Source organism: Netta rufina, assembly GCF_964035555.1.
Source record: "Netta rufina genome assembly, chromosome: 1".
NCBI classification, from domain to species: domain Eukaryota; kingdom Metazoa; phylum Chordata; class Aves; order Anseriformes; family Anatidae; genus Netta; species Netta rufina.
Window position 1 is genome coordinate 81,819,880 of NC_140123.1, and position 18,584 is coordinate 81,838,463.

Below are 18,584 nucleotides of genomic sequence, written 5' to 3' on the forward strand. Positions count from 1 at the left end.
ATTGCTGCTCAGGTAGAAAACCTGGGTGTAAAGGTACGTCAGGTAGGTGCCCACGTGCCCAAGAGTCGCCCTACGGAAGAACATCAGAACAACACAGAGGTGGATGGAGCTTCAGAACTTGAAGTGGCTCAGGTGGACCTGGACTGGGCACGTAAGGGTGAGCTGTTTGTCGCTCGATGGGCCCATGAAACATCAGGACATCTGGGGAGGGATGCCACATACAGATGGGCTCGTGATCGAGGCGGGGACCTGACCCCTGAGGCCATCACACAGGTTACCCATGAGTGTGAGACCTGTGCTGCAATCAAGAGAGCCATGAAGGTAAAGTCTCCCTGGAACAGGGGGAGATGGCTAGGCTTTCAATATGGTGAGGCCTGTCAAATTGACTATATCGGAGCACTCCCACGTACCCTCCAAGGCAAACGGTACATACTCACCATGGTAGAAGCAACTACTGGGTGGCTGGAAACATTACCTGTAAAGCATGCCATGGCCTGAAGCACTCTTGGGCCTGGAAAGGCAAGTGCTGTGGCGTCATGGTACACCAGAGAGAATTGAGTCTGACAATTGGAGTCATTTCCCAAATAATCTTGTCACCTCCTGGACTAAGAGGCATGGCATTGAGTGGGTGTATCACATATCCCTTATCACCCACAAGAGAGACCAAGGGACATCACGAGGGCAGCTGACCTAACCCAAGCAAACCGAACCATGCCATGTGGTGTCACACTCAGTAATAAAAGGTGGGAAAAGGAAGAAGAAGGGAATGGTAGGCTCTCATTGTGAAAACTTCCGTCCTCCTGAACAACAGCTACATGTGTTGCAGTCCTGCTTCAAGGACGTGGTCAAGCATCACTCATTGGTGGGAAGTATAGTGTTACTGCTTTTCTCTCTCTGTGCTTCTGCGGGGCCATTGCTTTTTTGTTTGTTTGTTTTTCCTCTCCCCTTACCCTTTATTTAAACATCCTTATCTGAAACCTTGAGCCCTTTGTGTTGTATTTTCTCCCCCTTCCCCTTTGAGAAGGGGGAGTGAGAGTGTGGCTGTGTAAAGCTTAGCTGCCCACCTGAGTAAAACCACCCCAGTATGCTGCAAATGTAGTCTAGTGTTAGTGATGGGCACACACAACGGATTTATAACTGGGCAGAACAAATGACTATCCAAGAAAGCAACTTGTAATATGTTTGAAAGTTTATTCATAGTAGAAATTTCAATTTCTTTTGAAGACTACAAAACCTGCCATTAGACAGGAGTACAAGCAACATTATCTCTCCAGAACTGTTCATAGTTATATCTGGAACAGTTCTGATTACACAGTAATAGCATGATTGGAACATTTCCTAGATCAAACTCTGAATAAAACAATCATTTAAAGTATTCAGTACATTTTTTTTAACTAGCATTTCAAATCTATGACAGCAGTGCCAAGCATCTATCAGATGCTATTGTAATGGTCTAGAATAAGGTACAATACCACTGACTTCCTGGAATAGTACCTTAGACTCACTCACGTGCCATGCTGAGAAAACTAGTATAAAGTATGATTGTATAGAATTGTAGAAAAATATTTTATCTGTGATTTTGTCATTTTTTAAAAATGTTTTTAAGTAGACTCCCCCCCATCTAGGTTGCAAAATAATTACATCCCTCATAAGTACACCTTCCCTTTGATTAGGTCAAGAGTATCAAGATAAAGCTAATTTACATCATTTTCATAAGTGAAAATTCATCCATTAACCACTGCTGCTTACTGAGGACCAGCATACATTGAATCCTTTCCTTCCAGTAATAAAAAAGCACAGCTTTAGTTGGTACACCACATTTACAAAAGAAAAACAAAAGAAAAAAAAAACCCGGACACGCAAATCTATTTTCTTATGCCCTAGACTCTTTAGAAAAAAGGTTTTAAATATTCCCTTGAAAAATTCCCTATAAGTTTTATTCATAATTACTGTAACATTGAATGAAGAACTTTGCCCTTACTAGATACAGATGGCATTAAATGAGTATTGCAACTACTCTCTCCCCCGCTGTTCTCTCATGCTCTCAAGTACAGTAATTTCACACTAAAAACAGATGATGGGCTACATATAGGAAATTCACCTGCATTTCTATTTTTATTATTTTATTTTTTTTTAAATCCTCCAGAACTTGGTATCCTGCTATGCTTTGTACCAAGCAGCAGTCCAGCAGGGAATCTAACAGTGTCTCACCCGTACATTCTAATAGAAAGGTGCTAGGATTCAAAGAAGCATTATGTGGATTTCTTTACAGCTTTTAACAAACTGCAGCTAGAAAACCAAAAGTAAATGTGAAAGTTGTGAACATAGATCCAAAAATGGAGGAAAGGTATAGAAGCAAGTCTAGCCTGTAAAATGTACTACCTGCATAGATGGGCCATTTCTAACTTTGTTTAGAAAGCAACTTTGAAAAAAATAGTGGATCTAGACTTCAACACATCTGATACTTCATCATCATACACTAAACCGTCCTGTTTTACTGACATCTAAATGTTCATCCTGTGTCACTACATACAAAACAGTAGCAATATCTGTCAAATCTAGACTAAATTATCAGCTTACTTGAGAATGTAGATAACCTAAAATGCAGGAGTTGACATTGCTTGGCTATTTGACTCATGACCAGTGAGCATGAGAGCTACAAAAAATGGCTGAACTAATGAGATTTTTATATTATTTTAACATGGATAATTGCCAATAGAGAAGCATCTTAATACTTCCTTTCAATCTGTTCTGTGCCAGCTATCTATGCACATTGAGAACATGGGAGAAACTCCTTCCTGAACTGGAATAGTATTACCAACACATTAGCAAGTACTGCCATTCCTTTACTTCAACAGTATCACTTTTACATCTTGTTTATTGACTAGATATGACAATATTCAGATTAACACTTTTAAAAACAATTCCAGAAGGCATGATTTCTAGGATTTGGTAAGTCTGACTTACAGTCACTCATAGAGCTGAAAATACATTTTCTGAAAAGTGAAGTTTTTTTGAAACTGCAGACACTGAAACTGCAGACACTGTCAAACAACAACAAAAAGTCAAGATGGCCTTTTTCTGCTACTAGTTAAAGATGTTTCTTGAACAAAGGGTAGATGTACCTGTACAGCTGAAGTAAACTTCAATGCTAGAGCACCATGTAAGGGAAAACTGCTAATTGCCCTGAAGAACTGTGTGTTTAAGTTTCTGAGATTGATGGTCATTAAGTATCTTTGCTCCTAAACCAATTCCTTAGCCATTAAAGGCAATATATGAAGAACACCATGCATGTAAAAGCAAAAAATATAAATAAAAAAAATACATCTTTGGAGTATTGATGAAGTACTAGATCTGGATTTAGGGAGCCTGATTTTCTAGCAGCTTTGCCAAATAAATGAGATCAGCACTGGGACAAATTATCATCATGGATTAAATATTTAACAGATTTTTAAGAAGGGAAATGAAATGGGATCCTTTGCAAGTTTAACAAAGGGAGTTTTCCCAAAGAACTTGGGAAAACTTGTGTCAGAAGGAACATTCTCACATTCACATAAAGCAAATCTGTGGTGTTGTGAAGATGATTTCCCCTCTGATGATTTCAGGGAAAGCAGCAAATTAATCACTATAAAAGAAATGTTATACTACTAATCAAGAAAACACCTTCTCATGTAAAATCACAGCTTTTACTTTTTCAATTGTATTGGTTCACATAGAGATGTTCACCTGGACCTACGTTTTTTAAAGCTGGAGGTCCTAACAACCATTTTCATCTCTGGATCAAGCTGACGTAGCACAGTATTTTGGTGGAGTTGGGTACTCATCCCAGTTCAGACACATTCCAGCGTGCCTTCTCATTTGGGCAGTTGAGCTTTCAAGACCAGCTATCAAGACATGTCTTTAACTACTGAAGATACGAGGAGAACAGAGCATTAAAAGTTAGCATTAGTATTTAAAAACAAGTCTTCCACCCCTATTACAAATTTGCTTTCAGCTGTGGAAAAGTGAGAACACTCATTTCTGAACAGTTTTGCTTTACCCAACCTGGAAAAATACTATTTTTCATGGTAAATTACAATGACCTTTTCCAATCCCAGACAGATCAGCATGATTCTCTGTGTTTTGTTTAGGCTGTCACTTAAAATTATGAGAAGTTAACTGGCAGAACATTGGATCCATCAGTTTTCCAACTACAGTGAATGCAGTTTAAACCTGCTTTTTCCGGGCTTATTAGTGGACATTGTTTTGCTTTCTCTTCAATGCTGCCTTTCTTCTATAATACCAACATTCACTGAACAAATCCTCTGCAGCTTAAACAAAAAAGTCACAGAATAGAGCTAAAATATTAACAATGGATTATAAGAATAAACAATATAGAAATGTCCTCTATCCGAAAGTATTTAGTAATGATTCCTGAGTCCAGAGATTAGATGGGGCAAAATAAAAGGGAGGAGAGGAGGAACAGAACACATAGTGAGATATGGAGCAAGTTATCTTTTCTCTGGGTTATATTATCTACTGTATATATAGTATGGCAAGAGATCCACTGTTTAAATTTTGAATACTATAAACAGCATCCTGGTTTTTATAACATGACATGCAGCGTCAAAAACATGGAAATGTAGAAAAAACATAGGCAAGGAGAAATACATATTCATAGTATTACATTCAATAGCTGTTTAACAGTCAGGCTTCTTTTAGAGCTGTCCAACAATGCTGATTAATCCAGGTGAACTGTTTAATCAGACTTAATTGTCAAAATGGTTAATAATATCTAAGTAAAACAAGGCATGTATACATTAAAGAAAACAGCACAGAAATGTGCTGCTCATGAACTGTTTACAAAAACATACAAAATGTTGGATGGCACAAAGTATATAGTGCTAATATAAACAGATCATTTAAGCTAAGTGCTTAACATAAACTGTCCATCTCTACCTGTAACAAAGAATATGTTAGGGGACAAAAAATATTCCTTATAAAAAATAATGCTATGTGGTGCAGAGTGCTTTATTCAGTGTATTTTTGACAGAGGTGGCATTTGTAATTCTTCTGGTTTATTCAATTGTGAACATGATCATTTTCATCGTGTTTCCACTTGTCACTCCATTTGAAGCTCCAGTAAGATCAGTAACTTGCCATCAACAGTTTTTAAAGCGAGAATAGATGAAAGCAGTAGCAGCAGCAGGAGCAGCAGCATTATAGGTACCAGCTGGGACAGAGTGTGCTTGCAGGTATCTGTCAGATATGTGCTACCTGTCGCCATGATTTGTGCTATCATCTTATACCATGGTACCAAATATCTGGGTGAGGTCACTTCACAGGGCTGTTGAGGTAATTTTTTTTATACCTCTCCTCTGAGCAAGAGTAGAACGGCCAACTGGCTCCAAAACCGGTGACTGATTACGATTCAAAGCAGAATAAGTCGCTGCCATTGCACCCTGTTGTGAGAATGCCAAGGGGGAAAAATGAGAAGATTGCATTGTGAGTGATGCATTTATTATAGATAACACAACATTAAGTATTAGACATTCTGAACAAGTTTTAACTTTCAGTCTATTTTCACCTACGAAACAGAAACACACCACTGCGTTACTCAAATAACAGCAGTATTACACTACAAAACTCACATATAACAAATAATTTTCAGATCAATCTGAAGTGATTTTATCCTGATTAAGAAAAAAACAACAAAAAATAGAAGGTATAAGAAATACTGCAAAATCAAGTTCTCTCTCCATGCTTTGTGAAATACTTGGTGGGCCATCTCTGCTTATAACTTCCATAACCTTTTCCATTTTCAACAAAATATTTAAAAATCACCAACATTATTCAGCACATAAGTTTTCTTACACTTTTAAAAACACAACATTGTAAGCCATGGGATCAAAACTTGCTCCACTTTCTACTTGTTTTTGGATGCTAGAAATTTCTAGTAACTGACTCAAACGGAATGTTAATTATATTTTTCAGATCCCTTTAAAGTTGCATGACAGTTGTTGTTGTTTTTTTTCCACACAAAACTGATGGGGTAGTGTGGAATACACAGGAGTAGAATTTTGAAAAAGTTGACTTAAAAAAAAAAAAAAAAACACTTTAAAATTAGCTCAACTATTTTTCATCTGCCCTATAGTCACATGACATTTCCACTTAGAAATTTGATTTTTTTTTTTAACTTCAGTTTCATACTGGTAAGTTTAACTTCCTTAAAAGTACAATAACTTTCGAACCTCAGAAAATGAGTCTTTTTAAAACATATTATACATGTATTTATGGACAGCAAATGTGCTCTTATGAAATCCTATTTTGTATATAACAAGATCACTTTATTGCTTAAAGCAACTTAAATCAACAATTGTAACTTTTAAACAGTATTTAGAAAAAACACAATCTACAGTAACTTTACATGTATGTCTTTAAATTTTTAATTATTTTCTTTAGAGTTATTATGGCTAAACAGAAAAAAATGAACAAATATCTGCTTGCCTTCACTAAATGTGGAGCATCCTGCCTGTTCAGCTGGTATTGAGGCAACTGGTCACAGTGAACTATCCAGGGATGGCTAAGAACTTGGGCTGCAGTCAGTCTTTGATGTGGGTCAACATGAAGCATTTTTGAAACAAGATCCTGTCAATAATACACAAGGAGTCAATGCAAGTAACAGTAAAACTTCAGCTTTAAAACTTACTACAGTTCAAAATTGAAAATTTTAGTAGTATAAATGTAGGTTCATAACATCCATTTGAAGCAGCTAAAAAGCTGCTGAGCAGTACCTAACACTACATCTTTTAGTTATGCAACTGAATGGACATTAGGCAACAAAACTGAGAAATAAACAACTGAGAAAATAGATAATCCTTCCCCTTGCTTATCTTCCCATTGTCTAACAATCTTTCAGCTCTGCATGTTGAAGATTGAATTCTAGTACTTCAACATATAAACTACTCAAATCCTAACGGAAGAGTATGAGATGAACTGTCTTGTGTAACTCTGAAGAACTCACCCAAACAGAAAAACGTGAAATACGTTTCTAGCCTGAATCAGTGGGGCACATTCTAATATTTTTAGTCTCCTGATTTAGATTTTCTGAATGATTTTTTTGAATGTCATTCTTCCACATGAAGTATCATTACAGCATTTTGTGACACAGATGGTTGCACACCTATGTGAAATGCTGATAAAACATGATCTATTTCTAAGACAATTGTTAACAACTATAGTATAAAGCAGCCCTAATTTTCTTCCTACATGCAAGTGACTGTTGAAACACAAAAGGATCTTAAAAACTTGTTAATATATAAGGGATCAGCTCAGTATTTTGAAGTAACAATAATAACAGATGAAATGTATCAAATCATGTATGATATGATATATACATTATTAGCAACACATTATATTGAAATCTATTTCTCATCCCCCAAAGGAATAAGCAAATATACTTGCCTTTGCTGTATCTGATACAGTATTCCAATAACCACCGCTGAGAGAGAACTTCCCACTACCTATTCGGGCCAAAATCTCCTCTGGGGTATCATCAGGACCATTTGCAAAAGGAGTGTAGCTATTTAAACAAACAATTTCAATGTTAATTACTTCCATAATCTGGACCTCAACTGTTACTATAAATTATTACAATATTCAACAAGTTCAACATAATTATAGGCAACAGATAGCTAAATAGCTGGAAGAGCATGTATTCTTAACAGGTATGAAAATGCATGACACTGACTGTTCTTACCATATGTATTCTTTCTTTACTGGTTCTAAGAAACCTAACTATTGGTGGTTCCTGAATTGCATAAAGTAGTCCTTAAACCTTCATATCTTAGTGAAGTAATAAAGCTATTATACAATGAAATGTGAAGACTTCATAGTGTATCTGAAAAAGAATACTGTTTTGATACAAAGGTGTAGCAATTTTACTTGCTTTGCTATAAGCATTCACGCTATCAGAACATCCAAAACAAAAAAGAATTATATGTATATTTAAAAACAAACATATTCAACACTTCCTTTAAGAGTTAGTAACATTATCATTATTTGAAAATACTGCAACGCTGCTAAAAAAAAAAAAACAAAACAACAACAATCCAGCATAAAAAAAAATTATCTAGCAGGTGCAATGGCAGCTATCTTTTGAACTTGTGGAGCTAGTTTTGAACTTGTTGAATTAGTTATTTGTCATCTTTTATATACATCATGTCTGTTGCATACAAACATTTCTATAGCATTTATTATATCATAATTGCATCACTTCAAACTATTCAACAGCTGAGTTTTGCCCACAATCATGCTTCAAAGCACTGCAATTATATTTGCAACATATTTCCTTCAAAATATATGCTGCTTATTCAGCTAATTTTCACATAGCCAACTCTTACTCCTAAATCACAATAAAGCAGAAATTAAACACCTGAAGTAGATGTGACATGAGGAACTGAGAATTTTCCATATCAGTTCCTGCAAATTTGGATTCTGTTAAAGGCAAAACATATTTAACTTCCACTGCAGTTGAAGTTGAGAATGATCTGTGTCCTACTGTCCTGACAAACACCTTCAATAGTGGGCTTATACATGTATTTCTTTTTGTTTACATGCTTATTTTCTTTTTGCTTGCTATTCTAAAGTAAAGCAAGGCAACAAACAAAAAACACAAACTCTTACCCAGTAAGCATAGTATAAAGCAGAACACCAAGGCTCCATATGTCACATGCAGCGTCATAGCCTTGCCTCTTTAAAACCTGAGGGAGACAAATATTTTTTTCTGCAAAAAAATGCTTAGATTATGCAATAACAACATTAAGCTCTTAGATGTTTAATGTTCTTGAAGTGATTTCACTTGTTATACAAGAATGAAACAAACACCTAACTAGCAAAAAAAAATCCCATCAAAGAAATCGAGGCATTAGTTATCCTGGTATTTACCTCTGGTGCAACGAAATTTGCTGTATAACATGGAGTCATCAGAAGACCATTTTCTGCTCGTAGTTGTTTTGCAAAGCCAAAATCACAAATTCGAATTGATTCTGGATTACCAGATTCATCAACATAAAGAATATTGCTAGGTTTCAGGTCTCTATGAACAACCTGGAAAAAAAACAAACCACAAAATACAATAAACTTAAGAGGGGAAAGCAGTTTCTATTGTAATCATCTATTCTGCTATTTAATTTCAAACTCATCAGTAATCACTGTCAGATTTCTAGCGTCTGACATTAACTGTAGCATTCTGACACTCAGTGGTATCCAGAGTAGTGCAATTCTAATGTGAAAACTCCACCCCACCACCAACAAACCCCAGCAAAACCACAAACCAAGATGTTTTGTTCTAAGGGGCAAATGCATGTATTTGCATTTTAACATGTACCTATATGTTAAATATACATATCTATACATATACATATGATCTAAAGAGTCTCACATACGTAGGAGTCTCTATATCTATAGGTATATGAGACTCTTTAGAGCAGAACCTCTGGCTATCAATACCTTTTGCAATCATGGATGTCCTTAGCTGATGCTGAGCCCCTGTGTCACATAACCACACACCAGTTATTGCAGAGAGGAATAACATATACAGAGAGGAATAACTCTCTGTATTCAATTCTGATAAACTAAATTAACCTCAGTGCAAACATTTATAGCCAAACATTAAGGAGAGTTTTTAATACAGCTCTGTCAAAAAATACAGATATAATTTTCAAATGGACTAACATTTCATAAAAGCCTATACTGGTTCCCCTATGGTTGTTCTGCATGCATTTGAGATGTAAAACACTTGATAAAAAAAAAAACTATAAAAGCTGCCAAAGTTATAGCAGAATCTTATCTTCTCTGAAGCTATGTTGCAATACTCCTTAATAAAACCTGTAAAGTGTAAGGACAATCTTTGAAATCAGATGACCTGTTACACCTATTTTCTGCACAAGACAAATTATCTTAGAAGTCTCAAGATGCATTGCTCTCTGTAAAGAAAAGAGTATATATGGCTCTAGACAGTATATTGGATTTGAACATCTTCTATCAGGAATTTAAGTGAAACTACTATGAAGGCCTTAATCTTCCTGATTGTCCAATGTATTTGATTAATATTAAACACAACTTTTCACGGTTAAATTTAAATAGAAAGCTCTTTTATTCTTCAAAAAGATTGTAGTGGAACATTCTAAGGATGTAATTACATTAGAATGAGAAGATATCCCAAAGTTCCTAAAAGTGATATGCAGAATCAGAAGCTATGTTTCAGGAAAATAAGACCAAGAAGTAAAAGACTGCAGAGGGTCTGCAAATTGTAAAGCCACTTACAATTGAGCCTACTTACTAGAGACTTTTTTTTTTAGCACATGAAATTTGCAATTCCCAGACTTAATAAAATACCTAAAATTACAAATGTGTCTTTGAAGCTGAAAAACAAAAACTATCTTAAAGAATCAGAGGTGGCAGATGCTAAGTGAAAAACCCTGGCTTGAGATCCCAGTTTATGAAAGAAATGACTCCTGGTAGCCCTCATTTTCTGAACCTTAGAATCTGTTTTTGTCTAATGAGTGAAATATCCCTCATTGTTCCAAGAGGCAGGAAAAAAAACACAGTTTTAATCTAGTTGTGCTTTTTTTTTTTTTTTTTTTTTTTTTTTTAATATATGCTAAACAGGGTTGAAAGGAAGTACAAAGATCTGTGGGTTTGTCAGACTGCTTCTAGAAGGAGTCCAAGTTTCATTTTTCTTGGGGGGAAGAACGGGAAACAATTAAGTGCAAGGAAGAGTAAGTGTTAACAGTCTAGTTCAAATCGAAACCCTAAATATTATTAAGGAAACATTTTTTTTTTTTGTTAGAATAACATACCTTCTTGTACAAATCTGCTTTCCCAAGGGTGAATTTTAAAAATGTCAGATTGTTTAGATTATATTGACATTTTGCCCAGAAATAACACTATTTTACAGCAACAGTAGACAGCAAAAACAATATGCAGGACATTTCAGTTCTTTATTTCTTAGTATCATGTTTTTGATTATCAGTGTCAATCATTACCAGCATACTCCAGATCACATGATACTTCCTGTTTATGCTTTTTGTGATGTCTATTGTGCTAGCCCTTCGTTGTTTTATGCAAGCCCTTAACACATTTAAAATGGTTTGGGTAAGAGTTAGAAGTATTGCTTAACCTGAAGAGGAGGATTTCCTTCCTTGCTTAGCTATGTTTTCAGCTCAAAAGTATCCTCTGCATGTCCATGAGGAATGTCTTTTGGGAAGGGCTGCAGAGACAGCACACATCCAGAACCTGTCAAATCAGATTACTAACACCATAGTTAAGTGAGCTCCTCTGGTGTCCAAAAAAAATGTGATTGGACTTTTCCAGGCGAGAATTAGATAGACTACTGAATAGACTACTATTTAGCTATCTGACAATCTTTCATGTTGAAGTGTACTTATGATAAGTAGACAAAGTTTCCATAAGTTTCAAAGAGCATGTAGTACAATGAAAGTTAAAATGCCAGTATTTACAAATACCAATATTAAACATAAATGAAAAAAACCTCCCAACCCTCTACTTAAAATTCCCAACACCCCTATTCAACACGAAGACACTGGGCTTTTGTGGCCACGTGGTCAAAAAGAATCAAGTTATTATTTGTTTCTGTACAGAAGTTAAGGTTTATTCATGTCTCAGGTGCTGCTGGCCAAAGATTCTAAGCACATACAGGATCAAAAAACTACTCATAAGCAAGTGCTTGAATGAAGTGATGAATCACACAGTAAGATACACCAGATAATTCTGATCACAGGTTTTCTGAAATAAGAGCTCACAGAAAAGTGCGCTGAAGTATCCTGTGTTTCTTAAAATAATGTGAATACTACTCATTCTGAAGCTTCTTTTCTTGGATAATAATAAAAATAGGTGTTATTAACTTGTCTTTTTCCTTGCACCCTTGCTTTCTGCCTTTTCTGTCCTACTTTTCTCATTTACTTAAAAATGCAACAAAGCTTGCCATTCTTGCCATGCAATTACCACACTTGCCTTCTCTCTCTGAACTACTTCCTCTGTCTCCAGATTAATATCTTGAAACATTAATTTTCTTTTTCTTAACAGTTTACTACAACTTCCTGATGCTATTGTGCAGGAGTTACAAGTCAAACTTCAGAAACAAGAAGGGGAAGAAATTTCAAGAATAACAGGTGGAAAATAATAGATGTTCAAAGTCTGTCACAGCATGAGGTTGGGACTACAGTAGATCCCATCACTAAGCAACAATGCTGGCCCCAGCACCACTTCTTGGCTTACTTCCTCTCATATTCTATTAGTCATTATCTGCATATTCCACAGAACTGCTCAGAGACTATATGAAGGACAAGAGAAACCATTGTGCCATCACTGCTACCTGGACATGTACATGACTTATGATGAATGTTATAATTGTAACAAGACTTTTCTATTGAAATGTAATAATTTACCAGAAATTACTTAATTACTGTGAAGAAGAACATGTAAGAAATTGGGTTTCTATTTCTGAAAGAGAAGAACATTTGCATCTTTAAGCATTTTCTCTGAGGTGAAAACTTACCCCTTGAGCATGGAGGTATTCAACTGTTTTTGTTATTGTGAACAGAACAGCACTAGCTTCTCGTTCTGAGAAAAATTTTTGCCTAAGAATTTTATCCAGCAGCTCTCCTCCTTTCATAAGTTCTGTTACTACATACACATATTTTCCATCATCATACACCTGCAAAAAAAGTACATAGAGATGTAAACTTCAAAAATGCTGCTTCTGTTTCTGTGAAATGCACAGAGATAGTGCAGGAATGTCCACAAACTTTTTCCTTAGATAAGCCACTTCAATTACTTTTCTCATATTTCTTACCCCACGCAGTATTCACACATCGTTCATCTTCAGAAATAAGCACAAAACAATCTACAGAAAGGTGCTACAGTAATGAAGTAACTCAAAAGTATTGGCACGTAAAAGTTTTAAGACAAAAAAGGTTGAGTAACATGTAGTTGTCCTCAAATAGCTGCATACATATTTAATAACTGAAACATTAAACCAGACACGGGAAAAATCAGAAAAATAAATGGAAATTAATCTAATTAAGCAAAACTAGAGCCAATTCTAGAAGCAATTATTACACTAAATTGCAAATATGAACGGAGACCATTCCAACCAACCAGTCAGAAAAACATTGACCTCAAGTAATCTGTGTACAATGAAGTCAATGTATACAAAACTGTTATTTAAAAACACACAATTTATACATAGTCCTTCACATAAAGCCTACACCAAAGTCTAAAATGAATACACACACGCTTTTAGTTATGTAAAATATTTGTACATAGCTTTCATCTTCTCGGGTAACAATAGTTGAGAGGTTATTTACAGTACCACCAGAGGGCACTACAGACTAAACTATAGCAAAACACATTTTAAACATTTAATTTCACTTTCTTGGAGTTTTGACTTAACTCAGAAATTGTTTTTTACTGTATAGAAACCTTTCACACTCTGTTCCTTGTTGTTATTTCAATCTATTTTTCATGGTGATGTTGGAATTGTTCTCTTCTGTAATGTGTGAGAAATAAACACTAGCTTGTTTAAGTAGAAACAATTATTCAAGTTGTAGCAAAATAGATTTAGGAATAGATAACAGCTAAATTAAGCAAGCTTTTATTCCAATTCCTCTGTCAAATTATCTGGCAAATACATGCTACTAAGCACTTCTAATAACTACAGTTTGGTTTCAGTCTGAAAATTCAAATTTTCTAAGCTTATAAGTTTTTGTTCTCTTTACTAAAAGGATTATTTTCTCACCAACTACAAAAAAGAGGAAGAGCATTAGATAAGTCTGCAGGCTTTCACAAGCTTATGATCTTAAGATGACAACAACATGACAGGTTTTTAAGTTCTTCTTTAACAGCAATTTGCCCCCCATTACATATAAATGACTAATCATCTGAATGTGTTTAAGATTTGAAATATTACACAGGTTTAAAAAGTAGGATTATATAATTCTAAACAGTAAAATGGTGTTTTAGCTTGCCTTTTTTATTACTTTTTTTTAAAAATATTTTTTAAATATATATATATATATATTTAAATGCTGCCTCTAATCCCAGTATAGCATGAGGAAACAAGTTATTTCATTTGACGCTGTGAAGCACGCACATCTCACTCCTGCAGGGGAACATTTGAGCAAATCTGCATTTGGCTCCAACATTTGCTAACCCTTGCTGGCCCTGCTTTGCTTGGAGGAAAACAAAACAAAAACACACCACCAAAACAGCCCTCAATCTTTCTCCTTGCCCTGATCTCTCTAATCAACTTAATTCCAGGAAGCTGTTTGTACCAAATAAATACTCTTGAAGTTTCCTTCACCATCAGGTGCACTGCATTATGCTGAGATCATAAATGCACTGTCAGTTTTTAGAATGAATTCCAGGGACACCCCAAAGATCAGTCTGTAAGAAACTAGAGTGAAAACCAAAAGATGTAGGCAACTGAAGAAAACAATACAATGGAGAGAGAGAACACCGATTTCATAAAGTGAGATAAGGTTTCACATACAATATTTGGAGGTGGTTTTTGTTGTTGTTGTTTTTTTTTTTTTTTTTTTTTTTTTTTTAGTCATAAATAAGCACTTAAAGAGGAAGACTAGATATACTGCATTCAGGATTCCAAAAAGCTTCTGAATAGATTATTCAGCCAATGTTTTAAATAAAAATGGGCCAGAAGTTCTGTTACAGAACAGTATTAGGCAAAAAAAAAGGGAAAATACATATAATGGTCTGGCACAGGAAGTTCCTAGGCAATGGACTGTTGGAGGCTCTGTGCTTCCTCAGTTCTTACACCGTTTCCTAAGCATCCACTACTAACCACCATCAGAGGCAGGATATTGGATAAGAGCATTTGATTTAGCACAGTATAACTCCTTTTGTTTATGTACTGTGTGACTGAAAAAAAAACACTGATAACAATCGGAAGGAAAAACCCTAGAGGATCCTGCACTGCAGAAAGAATTCACTGTTCTGAATATCCATTGTTTTAATCCAAACACCTTACAATTAAATTCCATTAAAAAAAGGTCAGGGAAAAGTGAGAAATTCCATCTTAAGTTAAATTCAAATATTACTGCTTTTTTTTTTTTTTGGAAGACAAGAAGAAAATATTATTTCTTGCAAAACAGTAATTTCCAAGACATGCACTTAAATGCCAGAAAATTTGTTTTAAAATTTCAGAATAGAAGTAACTAAACTTTGATGTGGAACTGATTGAAAAATTTAGTTAAATCAACATTAAATTTTATTTACATAACATGTGGTATTCCACAATGAGTTTGAGGTCCAATGGCCTACCCCTCCTTATTCTTTCCTCTGAAAACATTATTATGGGACATGCAAGCAATCTGCCCCAAGCATCTATACGAAAACTTAAAATAATGTTAAATTCAACGAAAACTTAAAATAATGTTAAATTCATACAGTACTGGACATTATACAAATTCATAATACATACGATTCCTATGTCTCTTTCCTTGCACTGGACATAATTCCACCAGCTTTGCCTGTGGAATTGCTCTGAAGTAAAAGTAAGTGAGAATTACAGTCATTTCTCTTCTCCTTTGTGGACTTGAGTTTTTTTTTTATAGTAACCTTTTGCACTTAGTATATTACTGTTGGTTGAACGAAAGATGTCTCCTACTGGAAGATAACTGAGAATTATGAAGAATTAATCACAAAGGAGAATGATCTGGCATAAGAGGCAACTAGTCAAGGCTGCCTGGGATTCTCAAGTACTTACCAGATAAGTACTTGTAATTCCCTGTGTTTCTCTTCCTGCCTGAATAACTACCTTTCTTACGAATTTAGTTAACAGACAAACCTACCACGCAGCACTAAAAGCAAGCTGAATGGTGATGCAGTTTGTGTGAACGTGGTTGCTCTCAGGTTGTATAATTGTCCAACCACATGAAGCAGAACAAAGCGTGGCCGTAATTGTGATCATAGAACACCTGACTTGTGATCCCCAACATGCAATGAGGTATAAGCTTCATGGTTGGGTACTTTGTGTATGTGACTTATTTTGTTGTCCCAAGAAAGGGTCAAAATACGTAACAATAAACCAGAGAAATTATTGTAGACAAACTCTTGGGAGCATTCTCCAGTACTTATTTCCACAGTATTTACAAGCTACTGTTTTAAGGACTTCAAAATATCCGAGAATCTGCCTCCAGTTCAGCTTCCTGGAAATGGCTAGCTCTGTTTTGATTGATGTTTGTTTTTTTCAGGGACCAGAATACCTTCTTGCAGAGTAAAAAATTAATTAAACATATGTTTTAATCAAAGAAATACAGTTCTCTTTCTGTTAGATAATCAGAATCCAGTGCTCATTATGAAAGAACTCTACCACCTGACTTGTTATTCTTCGGGTTTTGTGGTTGAAGTGTTTCCATGGTCAGAAACACAACATAGGAAAAAATAACCAGATGCAAACTTCCATACAACGACTGGATAAAGATATTGCGTAAAGAAAAGTGATACGAAGAGGTTTTATCCAGTACTAAATGCTACTCATTACTGTCCATGAAAACTGCTTTGGGTATTTATGCTAACCTCAAACACTCAGTACACTATTATGTAAAAACAAAAAAATTGCTTTTGACTAAGGAAAACAAAGGTAGGTTCAAAGCTAAATGAGCAATCAAAAACCTTGCTTGTGCCTTTAAAAGTACAGCCAATGTTAAAATGAATTGTGTGCTAGTTTTTTTCAATGATGAATTATTTGGCTGCTTAAGCCTACACTGTACAAAAATATGAGCATCTTTAAAAGATGACAATGAGCCAACTCAGTAAAAAAATTGGATATTGTTGAACAAATGGTATTACAACATTTTATTATTAATTACTGAAAATCAATAACAAATCTGAAGCATGTAGTTTTTCATTGCTCAATTAAAAAGTAATATGCAATTGTAACGTACTAAGGGATGTCTTTAACACATCACTTACATCTTTTAGAGTAATAATATTTGGATGCTGTCCATAGCGCAGAAGGATTTCAATCTCCTCTGTTGGATCTCTTTTACTCTTGTCAATGATCTGTAAGAGCAAATAGACATGCAGACATGACTCTTTTTGTGAATATTATGTAGTGCAACACTTCGGTGTGCTCATTAGCAGAAACACATCAGCAAAATTTATCATTATTGGCAAAGGGTATGGAATATAACCAAAACCAAGTTAAATTGGGATAGCGAGACATAGTGAAGAAAGTTGGAAAAAGGTGCAAAGATCTCTCAGCTGAATACAATTTTGGTGGGTAAGTGATCTGATCCCTCAGGCTGTGATAAATTATGCAAGGCTGCTTAGTGGATGAGACTTCAGTCACCCACCATTTAATAAAATAGGAAATTCCTGACCTGAGATACTGGTTTGACAATGCTAATGAACTCCCAAAGCTTTCCCAAAGCTAATCTCAAACAATTATTTAGTGCAGCAAAAGACAAAGAAGGAGAGTAAGGGAATCAAAAATAGGAAGAAGGAAAGAAAGCCTAAAGTTAATTCAGACAAACATTCTATCATGAAACTTCATTTGGATCTCTGGATGCTTGCTATTAGGCTCAGAAGTACTACGTGCGAAAAAACAAACAAACAAACAAAAAAAACAACCCACATTATTTGGCCCTATTTACAAAGTATTCTTATTCATAAACATATAAAAAGTCCTTCTCCTTTTTCCTCCTTCTGAAATGTATAATTTGCTCTAATATCTTATGCCTTCTTCCTCCTGACATCCTACAGCCCTTCTGCTAGCAGTGTCATACTAACATACTGGACACTGATAACTTAATTCTTTGTTTCATGATCCCTTGAGTGGAAAAAAGCCACAGAGACAACAGATAAAATAAATGTTACAGCTTAGAGAATTTATGTCAGTAATTTTCTTCCAGTTTCAAGAACTTACTCTAAATCGCAAGCACAGAACTCATATCTGTTCCTGGCTAGAACCAGGATAATGACAAGTATGTGACTACCAAATTGAAGTTGGAGACTTTCCAGTAGACAAACCGTGTACAAGGATACAGCAAAAAAAAAAAAAAAAAAAAAAAAAAAAAAAAAAAAAAAAAAAAAAAGCTAAATTTATCTTTGCGTTTTACATATGTGAGTAGTCAATTGTTCAACAATTCAAGTAAAGAACTGCTTCATAGTACAAGAGTAGAAGGCTCCGGGGAGACCTTATAGCAGCCTTCCAGCACCTAAAGGGGGCCTGCAGGAAAGCTGGAGAAGGGACTCTTTGCCAGGAATTGTAGTGGTAGGACAAGGAGTAGTAGTTTTAAATTAAAAAGGTAGATTTAGATTAAATATAAGGAAGAAGTTCTTTACTGTGAGGGTGCTCTGAGGCCCTGGCACAGGTTGTCCAGAGAAGCTGTGAATGCCCCATCCCTGCAGGTGTTCAAGGCCAGGCTGGATGGGGCTTTGAGCAACCTGGTCCAGTGGGAAGTGTCCCTGCCCACAGCATGGGCGTTGGAATTTTGTGGTCTTTAATGTCCTTTCCAACCCAAACCATTCTATGAGTCTATGATTTAAATATTTTTTCC

General features: G+C 35.4%; 1 protein-coding gene across 2 annotated transcripts in view; it reads right to left on the reverse strand.

Annotated features, from left to right (window-relative positions):
- Positions 1-1,171: 1,171 nt before the first annotated feature.
- Positions 1,172-18,584, reverse strand: part of RPS6KA3 (ribosomal protein S6 kinase A3) — a 75,675-nt gene continuing 58,262 nt past the window's right edge. For both annotated transcript variants that reach the window (XM_084283384.1, XM_084283383.1), the window contains exons 16-22: positions 16,996-17,085; positions 12,560-12,718; positions 8,926-9,087; positions 8,665-8,741; positions 7,444-7,561; positions 6,487-6,627; positions 1,172-5,441 (exon numbers count right to left, since the gene is read on the reverse strand). In XM_084283384.1, coding sequence (XP_084139510.1) covers positions 5,319-5,441; positions 6,487-6,627; positions 7,444-7,561; positions 8,665-8,741; positions 8,926-9,087; positions 12,560-12,718; positions 16,996-17,085 — 870 coding nt within the window. In that variant the 3' untranslated portion in view covers positions 1,172-5,318. The remainder of the gene's footprint in view (positions 5,442-6,486; positions 6,628-7,443; positions 7,562-8,664; positions 8,742-8,925; positions 9,088-12,559; positions 12,719-16,995; positions 17,086-18,584) is intronic.